The sequence below is a fragment of the Orbicella franksi genome, chromosome 6 (assembly GCF_964199315.1).
Source record: "Orbicella franksi chromosome 6, jaOrbFran1.1, whole genome shotgun sequence".
NCBI lineage: Eukaryota > Metazoa > Cnidaria > Anthozoa > Scleractinia > Merulinidae > Orbicella > Orbicella franksi.
In genome coordinates this window covers 20,912,287-20,925,900 of record NC_138150.1, presented here as the reverse complement: position 1 = coordinate 20,925,900, position 13,614 = coordinate 20,912,287, and the positions used below count along the sequence as shown (strand labels likewise).

The following is a 13,614-nucleotide window of genomic DNA, read 5'->3' as shown; positions in this document are numbered from 1 at the left end:
AAATTGTTTCATGTTGTAAAGTTAAATAAATTTTTAAGCTAGAAATTAGCCAGGTCTTTGCCGAGTTCTAGAAGTGTTTCAATGTTGGCAAATGAATTGAATTGTTTTGGAAACTTTTACCTATGTACGTTTAAATTTTGCTTGTTTATAATCCGCCTGAATGTGAACAAATTACCTAATGAATGTAATATTGCTAATTTCCCAAATCTAAAGCCGGGGCAGATTCATCCGGGTATCAAGATGAAAAGTAAGTTCGTGAAGATAATGAGGGTTCATTAACTTTAAGCTTTCGTCTGTAGAAAAAGTGTATCAAAGAGTGCCTCGAAGAGTATAAGCCATCAAAACTGCCAACAAAGTCGGGAAAGGAAGCTGACGAGGAAAACGATCCACGTCGTCCTCGTCCAAGCGGTGTAAGTCCTCGTCCTCCTCGTCCAAGCGGTGTAAGCCCTCGTCCTCCTCGTCCAAGCGGTGTGAGTCCTCGTCCTCGTCCCCCTCGGCCTGTCTTGGTAAGCCTAACATGTTTCGTAACTATCTAATAATTATATTATTCATACAACCCAAATCGTTGCATTTTGTAGTCGTGATAAAGAAATGCGCATGCGAACAACGTTTAACATTTAACTGTTATAATTTAATTATTAGACGGGGCTGATCAAAATAATTGATCTACGAGACGCTGAGAAATCACGATATATAAACAATAGCCCTCATTTGGGGCGAAAATATGCTAGGATATTTTGTCCGTGGACATTATCTGTTCCGAGAAGCGAACAGGTTTGCGAGAGCGTTGCTCAAGGAAAACTGTGAGCGTCGAGCTACAGATAATGTCCAGTTAACTGGTAGGAACATAATCTCAAAGTGATGCTCTAGTTATAGGACAGATTAGTCCAGGTATCAAGATGGAAGCTAAGTTTATAAAAATAATGGGGGTTACACCATTATTCTTCTTTTTGCAGAAAAAGTGTATGAAAAAATGCATGAAGCCAGCAATGCCGGGCGAGCTAGCTGACGAGGAAAACGATCCTCACCATCATCATCATCCTTCTTTACCGCCTAGAGTGGTGAGCTCAGCTTGCTTCATAACTATTTAATGTCTTTACTCGTTCGACCCATATTAGCCGAAGAAGAAAGTTGGACTCCCATGTAAAAACGCTCATCTTCTCCTTTTGGGGTGTATATCACTGATTCAGGTCTCGCTTAGGGTGTTAAGGAACAGAAGCTATTATTTCAGCTGTCAAGTTATCTTTTAGAGTTGTTCTCGAAGTAATAATAAAAAACCGGCTTTCATGTCGTTTTTAAAATGGCATATTTCTGAGGTCAAATAAACCTCAAGCCGCGCCCGAATTGGTCTCCTGTTTAAGTTAAATTTTCCGACAAGCATCGATCCCCGACCTTTTCACATGCAAGCCGTTCTCCATCCTTGAACCAAATTGTTTCATGTTGTAAAGTTATCTAAAGCCAGGACAGATTCATCCCGGTATTAAGATAAAAACTAAGTTTGTAAAAATAATGAAGGTTTATTAATTTTATGCTTTCTGTAGAAAAAGTGTATCAAAGAGTGCCTTGAAGAGCATAAGCCATCAAAACTGCCAACAAAGCCGAACAAGGAAGCTGACGAGGAAAACGATCCACGCCGTCCTCGTCCAAGCGGTGTAAGTCCTCGTCCTCCTCGTCCAAGCGGTGTAAGTCCTCGTCCTCGTCCCCCTCGGCCTGTCTTGGTAAGCCTAGTGTGCTTCGTAACTATCTAATAATTATATTGTTCATACAACCCAATTTGTTGCATTTTGCAGTCGTAATAAAGAAATCCGCATACGAAAAAACGTTCAACTTTTCACTGTTATAATGTAATTATTAGACGGCGCTGATCAAAATAATTGATCTGCGAGTCGTATAAAAATCACGATATTTTGCAATAAAGGCGTTCCTTCGATCACCACGTTTGTTTTCATATTTAAAACATTCTTTGACAGCTCACGGAAAGGATCTAACAGATTTTGCCTTAACTACACAATTGTTTTCATAAGGTTCTAGGAAATTGTAAGTTGAAATTGGGTTGTAAAATCTCACTGAAATCTTTCTAAGTTTTTTTCGGTTTACAATCTGTCAGAATACGTTGAAACATTATCTTATCATGAAAAGGTCACTAAGTCAAAGTGGCGGCAGAGTTATCAGACAGATTCATCCGGGCACCGCCATAGAAACTAAGTTCATTAGAGCAATGAGAGTTATACACTATTATACTTAATGTTTCATTTTTCAGAGAAAGTGCATCAAAAAATGCCTCGGAGAGATGGAGCCAACAACGCCGGGCGAGCTTGCTGATGAAGAAAGCGATCCACACCATCGCCCTCGTCCTTCGTTTCCACCTGCCATGGTAAGCTCAGTTTGCTTCATTTTTAATCAGATCTTTACTCATTCGACCAAAATTGCCCGATGGGGTGAGGAGGTGAAGCATATTTCATGGATTTTTGTCTCGCTTAGCGAACCCAGGAAGAAACACCACCATTTTAAGCTGTCAAGTTATCTTTTAGGGTTTCTCTCGAAGTAATGATGATAACAAATGCTGCCATTTCCTTTGTGAAAATCGCATCTCTAAGGAGTCAAATAAACCTGGAGTCAGGCCCAAATTTGTCGTCTGCTAACTCAAATTTCGAAACTTTTCACGTGGTTGTCCTCCTCCCACGGATCAAATCGTGACATTTCGTGAATCTTCAAGCATAAGATGTAGTGAACAAACGTTTAAATGTTGCCGGTTGAAAAAGTTGTCTTGGAAACTTCCACCGATTTTTCTAAATTTTGCTTGTTTACAATCCGTCAGAATTCCTTACCAATGAACTTATCAATTCAGTATGGCGATTTTCCCAAATCTAAAGCCTGTCGAGGAACATTCAGTAAATTACAAAGTGGCTTCCATTCATCCGGGAGTCAAGATGGACTAAGTTCAGTAAAACAATGAAGGTTACTTCGTTATTATGCTTTCTTTTACAGAAAAAGTGTATCCATGAGTGCCTCGAGGAACATAAGCCATCAAAACCGCCACCGGCACCAACAGAGCCGGGCAAGGTAGCTGACGAGAAAAACGATCCACGCCGCCCTCGTCCTTCTTTTGGGCCTGTCGTGGTGAGCCTAATTTGCTTCATAACTACTTAACATTTTTACTAATTCTTCCCAAATTACCGTGTAATGTAATCTTAAAGAAATCCGCGAGCGAACGACGTTTAACATTATCAAACTCTCGATCATGTTTTCTAGAATTTCCAGGATGATGATGAATTTCCAGGATGATGATGTTGGCATTTGAGTTTAGCAATTGTTTTTTTGTTTCATTTTGCAGAAAAAGTGTATAAGAAAGTGCCTCGAAGAGTATAAGCCGCCAAATGTGCCGTCAAAAATCCCGGGAGAGCTAGCTGACGAGGACAACGATCCTGTCCGTCCTGGTCCCACTCGTCATCGTCCTACTTTTTCGCCTCCGTTGGTACGCTTAGTTTGTTTCATTTTTAATAATATCTCTACTCATTAGTCCTTAATTGCTGCATGTTTTAATCGTAAACATCGTTGTCAAACGTTAACATACAGTTATTTTCTTCAGTTTCCGGGAAAGTTTTGATACTGACAATTGAGTCAAGTAATCGTTGTTTGAAATATTCAGTATTGTAACATTTGACTGAGATTTGTCTAAATTTGTCCTTCCTTAATCTGTCAGAATGGTCTAAGAGTTACAGCTTAATGAAGAGGTCTGATGAATTTCTCGAAAAATTCAGTTTTATTGGAGAAACATTAACTTACAGTAACACCCGAATTATCACACAGGTTATTCGGGTATTAAATGGAAACTGAGTTGTAAAAACATTTAGGTTTATATGTTGCTTTCCTTTGCAGGAGGAGTGTATTGAGAAATGCATGGAGGAAGGGGAGCGATAAAGTCCGATGGCCTGTAGAGCAACTTCGTCCGGTCATGTTTCATGAACGCATAATTGAGACATGCGTAGTTTTTGTAGGGGATAAGTTACAAAGAAAGGGGAATAAAGCATTGAAAAAGTATCAAACTTGTGTATTTAATGAGCTACATGACTAGAACTACTAGATAATACGAGGTGCCAACTGACAGTATTACGGTTAAACTATTAACAAATCTCTTTACAAGTTCCACAAGGATCGTTACTTGGACCTCTCCTTTTTAGCTCGTAATAGGTCCCTTTGCACGATCCGGTCACATGGTACGGAGTTAATTATGCTGGGACGCAAGTTACACCGTGGGACTTTCAAAACAAAGGAAAGTCGGGCTGGACTGATACGAGTTCCTTTGTTTTGGAAGTCCCACAGCGTAACTTGCGTCCCAGCATAAATAATTCCGCCCCAGATTATGCAAATGATATGCGAATGAGCTGTCAGTCACTCATCTGTAGAGTCCCAGTTTTGATTTATTCTCTCGGCGGGTAATTAATCAACAAAAGTGTAGCTAGGCCTAGGAGTGATCAGATTATGCAAATGTCGAGACTTTCCTCGGAAACTGAATCTCCGTCAGAACTCATGCGCATTTTCGATATAGTTGGCGTAAATCCCTGTAACACTGAAGATTCAGGATCGCAATTTGAGTAACAAAAAAATAAAATTAAAAAAAAAACCACCTTTTATTGTCCCCGAATTCGCTAGGAAATTACAGTAATAGATCAATCGATCTACACGCACATTTTAACCGCTATAGTAAAGTGTTGACAGTTGTAAGCTGTTCATCGGTAAGTTGACTTGATTTCCTCAAAATCTGTTTGGAAGAACACAAAACAACTGAGCATGCGGGCGTGACTGTGAGTGCTAGTTGCGTCTTCCGAAGCCCGCGCAACTAGCGGGCGCAGCATCGCCGCTCGCAGTTGACGCTCGGACGCTTTCTTGTTTTGCGTTCTTCCCCACGGATTTTCTAGGAAACAAGAGATTGCTATTAGTCTAGATTCCCTGTGGATTTGTGTGGCTTGTTTTTATTCATTTTATGGCGCCAGACTCTTGTGTGATAAGCTTCTGGTTGCACACCACAGGGGCTCATGGAATCCATTTAGGGGACGAATAAAGATCGACGAAGTTTAACTTAGTGGCGCCCGTTATAGTTTCAAAAATGCAGTCATTTGATAGGTCTGGAACCAAGAAATATTCGGGAATTAGTCGAAGCTACAAGGCAGTGCGGCTGGATGCTCCCAAAAATTTCCGAATTCACTCGACTGTCCAGACCCTGTGATGTTTTGGCTCCAAATCTCGCACAAGATGACCGCGTATTGAGAATTCAAACTGGCAGCCACAAAACGAAATCGCGTCTGTAAAATTAACCTTTATTTTATTACTTGGGCCTCCGTAGAAAAACCCGAGTCTAAGAATTTTTAATGTAAGCCGTTTTGTCTTGGTCGCCCAATGGGGGTCATATTGCCAGGTGGTCATAGCGGAGAGCGCGGAAACTGGGGATAAAAATTGCAAGAGCTTGTTCACTCTTTGAAAACATCATAATTTATAGAAGGCTGTGTTCGCCAAGAAAGCTTCGAAAGGATCTACCGTTATACACACATCTCACATATAAAGATGTAGAGCGTTTTCGGAACGGGTCGGGCCACCAATTCTAAACCCCACAACTATAGGAACAGAACCACATGTATACATAGAAATAGAAAGCTATTTAAGGTGGCTGAACACAGTTTGTGATACCTGTGTTTCATTTATCTTTTTCTCTCAAATCCTTGATCCCTCGGTCGTCAAAAATGGCAGCAAGCAAGTTAACAACACAAACTTTGTTTTTTTTTTATGGTTAAGCTGACGTATGTGCTGTTTCCATGGCAACATGAGTAAATATAAAGAGGTCTTTAAAATCGGTTTTGTTTATTTGTAGAAAATCTAGTCATTAGATTTTCTTTATAATTTGCATGCCACAAGCTTGTGACGATTCTCACAAGTTAACACCATTTTGCTAATAATTTAACAGAGAGATCTTTAATTATCCCTTGTTGAAGGTTCACTCGAATATCTAGAATTTCCTTTGTTAAAGTTCAATTTTTTTCAGTAGTCCAGTTACGTATTTCCTAAAGTATTTTCGTGCCCAATTTCGTGAAATTCTAATGAGTGGTTCTCGAGAAACAGGCGTATTTCCGAGAGTGCAATTTTTCATTCAATCGCAATTTTTTGACTTACTGCGCATGCGCTGCATTTAACTGGGTTCTTTCGGTAACAAAGAAAAAGCTGAGAATTGCTGGGTTCTTTGCATCGTTACTTTTTCTAACATATCGTTGTAAATAAAGACTAAAGCCATCAATACACTGCGTTCAATTATAGAGAAAAATAGCGCCGATAGTGCGGGTGTTGAGTAAATAAAATGATCGCTCTGTTGACGGCATGTTTGTTTTTTGCAATCCTTGAGCGCGCGCTGAATTGCATCAGCAAAAGCCCGCGCGAAAACTGTGTTCGGCCACCTTAACTCGTTTTTCATGGTCAACATGGCTAGCGGCGTGGATCACGGGCGCGTGCGCCCAACGATGACGTCGCGCAACATGGTGGCCATACTCCAGTTAACAGGTCGACCGAGGCATGCAGCCTTGGTTTACACCTTACTTATTTGGTATTGGACAATCATGTTATGGTCAATTGACAGCTGCCTAAACAAGGTATCCGCTGACCAGTATTACGAGACCACATCGCTGGCTCGGGTTTAGGGCTCATCAATGTCACGTATTTTTAAAGTTGACCGCTGACCAAGCACTAGTTTTCGATTTGATCGCTGGCTCATGTCAAGTTAACTTGTTACTCAGGGCCGGGCTGTTCGGAAGGCATACAAATGTTTTTCACTGAGTTTTGTTTTGTGCATTTGAGATTATTGAAACTCAAAACAGAAGGCCAAACAATGTAAACAGTAAACCTCTGCGCAAAGTTACAAAACTGAAATCAAAATTCTCTCTTATCTTTGGTTAGTTTAATCGGGCTTTGAACAACCCGACCCAGGAGCCCCGATTTGAGGCTTGGCTACTGAAATCTATATATTACTAGTTCTCATGAGATAACAAATGAACCATATATGTGTTCAATCTACTGGCTTAACAACAAACCATGAAGCTAAGACGAATACTTCACTTTGAAAAATAAATGTATGTGGAGTGAATAAGACCAGGATGAGTTTGGTCCTCTTATTATGCAGTTTCTCGCCATTGAGATCCCAGTGTTAGTTTTCAGGCAAGTTATATGCCCGTTCATCCAGGCTACGAAATTTAGCTCAGAGGATGATGAAGACAGAAATTACTTTTCTACTGTTATTATAACAGAGCAATGGAGAATACAGAATGAATTTGCATGTATATTCTCACAGAGGCTTTGTCATTGTTACATGTAACTCCTCACTAGACAGTATGGCCATGGGGAACTTCCATCGCATGTTCGTTTATTCGCCTTCCCGATCCCTGTCAACTTTCATATGATTTACAAAGCAACACGACATCCTGTTAAGGAGATAGAGTATTATAATGTTGTGTACGAGGAAATTATCTTCAGCATAATATTACAGTATTTAATAAGCCCGCTTATTCCCGCTCCCCTGGCATTTGTTTGTTTACCTGAGCTTCCGTAAAGAAGTCTAGCTAGTCAGAAAGTTAAAGTAGGCTGTTATTCTTGGCCGACAAATGGAGGCTTATAGAGACAGGCGTTCCTAGCGGCGAGCGTGGAAACTGAGAATGAGAATTGTGACAGAATTCGCTCCTCGCGAACAACACAATGAAGTGAAGAAAAAGACTTTGGAAAGAATCATGCCTTACACGCTCATCTCACTTGAACTTAAAGATATCGAGTGCTCTCGGAACGGGTCTGGCTACCAATTCTATACATTGAAGGCTAGCCAAATGAGCAAAGTTCATACTAGTTCTCCGCAAATCCCCGACTCATGGGACAAGGTCAAAATCCATTTTTCTGATTGATGATCAAAACAATAATTTTTCACACAAAAAATATATTTCAACAAGAGACCATTACACTTTGTGCCCAAAATTTTGTTTGACTACGTACCAGGGATGAGCTATGAGAGTTAGAGCTCCCGGCCCAGAATATAATCCGATCTCTGTCAACAATCTATGTGAATAATATCAGGTATCTATTTTCATGAGCTTTGTTCAAATACTGCTGTGAATACGTTTGTCTTTTTTTTTATTTTTTTCCCTGAGGGCAAGGTAACGAGTCCTGCAATCTTATTGGTCCTTAGGGCGGTCCGGATTTTCCTATCTCTGCCCACGGTCACAGTACGTAACGCGTTCGCGATGTGTGCGTGGAAATGTTCAACGATAATAAAAGTGATGTGAGAGAGACAGAGAGGGAAAAAAATAAATAAGCCATTTACCAGCTTATATAGGGTCGGTTCGAATAGCGAAAAACTGTGACCTTGGACTTGAAAATGCTGCCCTCGGCCGGTGGCCTCGGGAAATATTTTCAAGACCTCGGTCAAAGTGAATTTTTTCATTATACGGACCTCCCAGCTGGCAAATAACAAAGGAAACTTGTGTTTCCCTCCACGTACACAAACAAGATATACCGTTTTGTAAAGATACCTTTGTTTGCAGTGGCCCACGGGATGTTAAACAATTTCATCATGGTAGTCTACGTTTGAGGTCAACAAAACAAATAGTGCATAAAATAAACAAAAACTGTTCACATAACCCAGTACACTATAGCCAGCTGGTCTTTGAATTTTGACAACACATTTGTTCTGAGCTCTCTACATCTACAACACGTGACCAAGGCGAGAAACGTGACATATGACTTCGTTCTTCATAAAAACATTGGAAAATCTGGAAATACTCCACGAAATTGTCAAATACGAGTCCTTTTGAACAGAAAAGTCAACTTAAGTTCAGCAACGCGAGAAAACGTGCGTACAGTAAGTAAATACACCCTCACTATTGATATCAGCTGAGAAACCTGTTTATCTTTTACACCTGACATAGAAAACGAACAATGCCTTAATAAAGACTTCTTTAGTTCGTATAGTGTGATCGTCCGGGTGAGTGTAGTTCTGAAAAGAACTGTTGTTGGTGACTGACTTCTTTGTCCTTGCTTTTGTCAGTTCATATGCAATCCCGCTCTCACAGTCTTATAAAAGGGCAGGCATGAGCCGAGTACTCACATTGCTTTGCTAATCAGCAAAGAAAGTTCTCAAGATGAACTCTCTACTACTGTTCCTGTTTCTTGGAGCTACCGTCGTCTTCGCCGAGATAGCTGATCATGACGAACAAAATGATCCACACCATAAAACGCCTAACCCACTCCTGGTAAGCTCTTGATTAGTTTGCTTTATGTTAGTCCCAGATCCAGATAAAATTTTATTGAACAGACTGAATGTGATGCAGAAAACTGTTTTCTTGAGTTTCCAGGTATATTTTGATGGCCTCAATTGAGTTTGTCGATGGTTAATAGTCTTTTAGAAGAGCCTTCAGTCTTTGAAATGTCCCAATTTTAATTTTTTTAATTTCTAAATTCAACCGTTTATATAATCTGTCAGATGATGGAGTTTGGTAATTTTCTTAGATGCAGTTCCTCGGGAGCCTCAGTTAACGGGCAGATAGGCCAATTCCGATATATCAAAATTCTAACTTGGTTCCGAGGCTTAGGAAAAAAAAAAACGAAAGAAATTAATTATTCATCCCTTATCCTCGATGCGATTTCTTTTCTTTTATTACCCTAAGCCTCAGAGCCAAATTAGAATTTTAATATATCGGAATTGGCCTATTCGTCCGTGGCATGTATCAAGATGGAAACTAAACCCATTATAATATTCAGGGTTGCATTATTATTATTATTATGCCTTCTTTTGCAGGAAAAGTGTATCAAAAAATGTCTCGAGGAGCACAAGCCGTCAAAGCGGCCAACAAGACCGGGTGAGCTAGCCGACGAGGAAAACGATCCACGTCGTCCTCGTCCAAGCGGTCTAAGTCCTCGACCTCATCGTCCAAGTGGTGCGAGCCCTCGTACTCCTCGTCCAAGTGGTGTAAGTCCTCGTCCTTCACATGAGCCTCTCTTCGTAAGACTAGTTTGCTCCATAACCATTTAGTGTTCTTACTCACTCGCCCCAAATTGCCCGATTGGGAGAGACGCCCATGTGAAAAGGTCACATGGGCGTGACCTCAATTAGATGCTCGTGATCTCACTTAGGGGTTTATATCACGGATTTTTGTCTCGCTAGTGGTTCAGGAACAAAACAGCACTATTTTTAGCTATCGAGACATCTTTTAGGTTTACTCTCGATCAAAGGAATGAAAAAAAACGCTGGCATGTTCATTTAAATATGGTATCTTTTAGCGGTCGAGCCGCGCCCCGATTGGTCTCCTGTTGCATGTGTAACTCACATTTTCCCATGACATTCCCGACTTTTCTCCATGGGATTCCCCCCAAAACAATTAACTTGTTACATTTTGTAAAGTAAAATAAATCCTCAAGATAATTACGTAGACAAACAACTGTTCTTTTTTAGTTTTTAGGAAGGTTTTACTGTTATGAGATGAATTTATTGTCTTTGGCAACGTTCACCAATGTTTCTAAATTTTGCTCGTCTTAAAATCTATCAGAATACCTTACCAATTAACTTATCAATGTAGTTCTCAAATCTAAATCAGTCACCTACAAACTGGATTCCTGATTATCAGACCGACTGATTTCTCCAGGCATCAAAATGGAAACTAAGTTCGTGATAACAATGAGGGCTACATTATTATTATGCTTTCTCTGCAGAAAAACTGTATAAAAGCCTGCCACGAGAAATACAAGCCATCAATACTGCCAACAAAGCCGGGCAAGGAAGCTGACGAGGAAAGTGATCCACGTCCTCCTCGTCCAAGTGGTGTAAGTCCTCGTCCTCCTCGTCCAAGTGGTGTAAGTCCTCGTCCTCCTCGTCCAAGTGGTGTAAGTCCTCGTCCTCCTCGTCCAAGTGGTGTAAGTCCTCGTCCTCCTCGTCCAAGTGGTGTAAGTCCTCGTCCTCCTCGTCCAAGTGGTGTAAGTCCTCGTCCTCCTCGTCCAAGTCGTGTAAGTCCTCATCCTTCTGTTAAGCCTCTCTTTGTAAGTCTAGTTTGACTCATGACTATTTAATATTCTAACCACGCGTCCCAAATAGCTGTGTCATGCCATCTTAGAGAAATCCGCATTCGAGCAACGTTAAACAGTGCGATTTGTCGTCTTGAGTTTCCAGGAAGGTTTTTATTTTGACAGTGGAGATTATTAAGCTTCTTGTTTTTAAATTTTTCCGTTTACACTCTGTCAGAATGCTTTACTCATTAACTTATGGGAGGAACATTAATTCAAAGTGGCGCCCTAGTTATCAGACAGATTCATCCGGCCACCAAGAAGGAAACTAAGTTCATGAAAACAACGGGGGTTGCGCCTTTGTTTTCTTTTATTTTGTAGAAAAGGTGTATCAAAAAATGCTTTGAGCACTTTAAGCCATCACATCCGCCAACATTCCCGGAAGAGCTAGTTGACAAGGAAAACGAACCTCTCCGTTCTCGTACAAATCGTCCTCGTTCCAGTCGTCCTCGTCCTTCGGTTCTACCTCCGGTAGCAAGTTCGGTTTACGTCATTTGAAATGATATCTTTTTTACTCATTGGCCCTAATTACTGCACCTTCAATCGCAAAGCATCATTGTCAAACGTTAACAATTGTTTTCTCGAGTTTCCGGCAAGTTTTGTTGCTGACAATTGAATTAAGTAATTGTTATTTGAAATTTTCTTATAACATTTTAACAACATGTTTCTAAGTTTGTCCGTCCACAATCCATCAGAATGGCCTATTCACTAAATTATTGATTGGGAGGAACATTAACTTAAAACGGGATCCTGAGTTATCAGACAGATTATTCTGGGCATAAAAATGGAAACTAAGTTTACGAAAACACTGCTTTCTTTTGCAGACCTGATCAAGCCACCAAGTTCGCCATAAAGTCCGATTGCCTGACAAGCCTTAAGCCCAGCGGTAGACCATTTACCAGGCAACCCCGTCCCACGATCATATCTCAGGACCGCATAATTCAGACATGCGTAGCTGTTATAAGGGATAAATTACAAAGACAGGGGAATAAAGCATTGAAAAAGTATCCAACTTGTGTATTTAATGAACTACATGCATATATCTCGTAGTCCTACAGGATTATACAAGGAGTCCTACTCAGCATGTCACCCAGTACATGCAAATCCCCATATGATTAATCCTTAGTTTAAAGTAATGTATCTGCCAAGGAACTCAATCTTCCATTGTAAGTTTTACATTTGACCTGGTCCTGTTCCTACCTTAAAGAACGAAAACAATTTGTGTCTATTGGCAATATCGATCTTGTCAAACTATAAACAATTGTAGTTCACCACCAAATTTTCTTCGGTTCTCATTGGTTTAAATTGATCACGTGATGCGATAGTGTTCATCCGCGGAGAGACACTATCAGCCCATAGTGCCTTTCCGAGGAAAATACCCGGATGGATAGTACTCGTTCGTGAAAATATTTCTGTAAACAAGCGGGCCTATAGGAAATAAACAGTTAAAATTGTATTAAGAGGGTTTTGTTGGTTTCGTTTTTCAAATTTTACATTTGCCTTTCATGGCTTTCATCTAAAAAAGTTGAAAATAATTCAATATGATTTTTGAACTGGTGCGCGAGAGAAAATTTAGGGGTGAACAATAAAGACAACAGAGTGCTTATGTCTCGGAACTATCGGTTTGATAGTTGCCCCTTGGAAATTTGATGTTCTAGAAACTAGCATATTTGCCTTCGAAGCTTCGCTTCTCAGGCAAATACCTGTTTTAAGAACATCAAATTTCCGCGGGGCAACTATCAGCCGATAGTTCCTCGACAGAAACACTCTATTGTTTAAATAGGTCATATTCGTATTCTCGGTATTGGACTGGAACTAGCTTGCAATAGAGGCTCACGCGGGGGAATATCATTAAAAAGCGACAAATGTCATTTACATTGTAAAAGCTCCCCGCATTAGCCGCAGTTGCAAGCTAGTCCCAGTCCAATACCGAGAATACGAATATGGCCTATTTCATGACAATTCCACAATGAAGGATCAGTACTTGGACCTTTCCTTTTTCTACTTTATTTTAATCATTTTAATAATTCTTCTATTTAACCTGATTTCCAATTGTTGGCCGATAGCTCTAATCTTTTCTATGCCAACAAGAGTTTAAAACTGAAAACATTTGTTACTAAAGAACTACAAAAGGTATATACCTGGCTTTGTGCCAATTAACTCTGTCCCTCAGTATTAAAAATATCATCATCATCATCATCATCATCATTATTGTGCCCATCTAAAAGTGTTAACTTTTGAATTAACCTTAAAATCAACTGAATCAATCACTAAAGCACGAAAATGTGATTAAATATCTAGGTGTAATCCTTATGATAGACTTACATGTAAATTGCAATTCTCAGACAACCTATATATCGAGAAAAAGGAAAAGAAAAATTAATCTTTACTTTTCCTCTCATATATCCCTTCTTGATATATCGAGGTACTGCTTAGAGGAAGACCTACAAATTAAGCTTAATCTCAGTGGCAGGTCGAGACCTTGAGCTAAAGGGGATGTTGGGGCGGGGGGGGGGGGTGGGTCGGTTTTGTTTT

General features: G+C 40.2%; 2 protein-coding genes across 2 annotated transcripts; both read left to right on the top strand.

Moving 5' to 3' along the window:
- Nucleotides 1-2,861: 2,861 nt before the first annotated feature.
- LOC145491446 (uncharacterized) lies at nt 2,862-4,655 on the top strand. The gene is made up of 3 exons (XM_081470639.1): nt 2,862-3,120; nt 3,335-3,475; nt 3,880-4,655. The coding sequence occupies exons 1-3, from the start codon at nt 2,953-2,955 to the stop codon at nt 3,919-3,921; spliced, it is 351 nt and encodes a 116-aa protein (XP_081326765.1). The 5' UTR covers nt 2,862-2,952; the 3' UTR covers nt 3,922-4,655.
- Nucleotides 4,656-6,331: 1,676 nt separating this feature from the next.
- Nucleotides 6,332-12,916, top strand: LOC145491445 (uncharacterized). Its single transcript, XM_081470638.1, has 2 exons — nt 6,332-9,991; nt 10,732-12,916. The coding sequence occupies exons 1-2, from the start codon at nt 9,755-9,757 to the stop codon at nt 11,068-11,070; spliced, it is 576 nt and encodes a 191-aa protein (XP_081326764.1). The 5' UTR covers nt 6,332-9,754; the 3' UTR covers nt 11,071-12,916.
- Nucleotides 12,917-13,614: the final 698 nt, after the last annotated feature.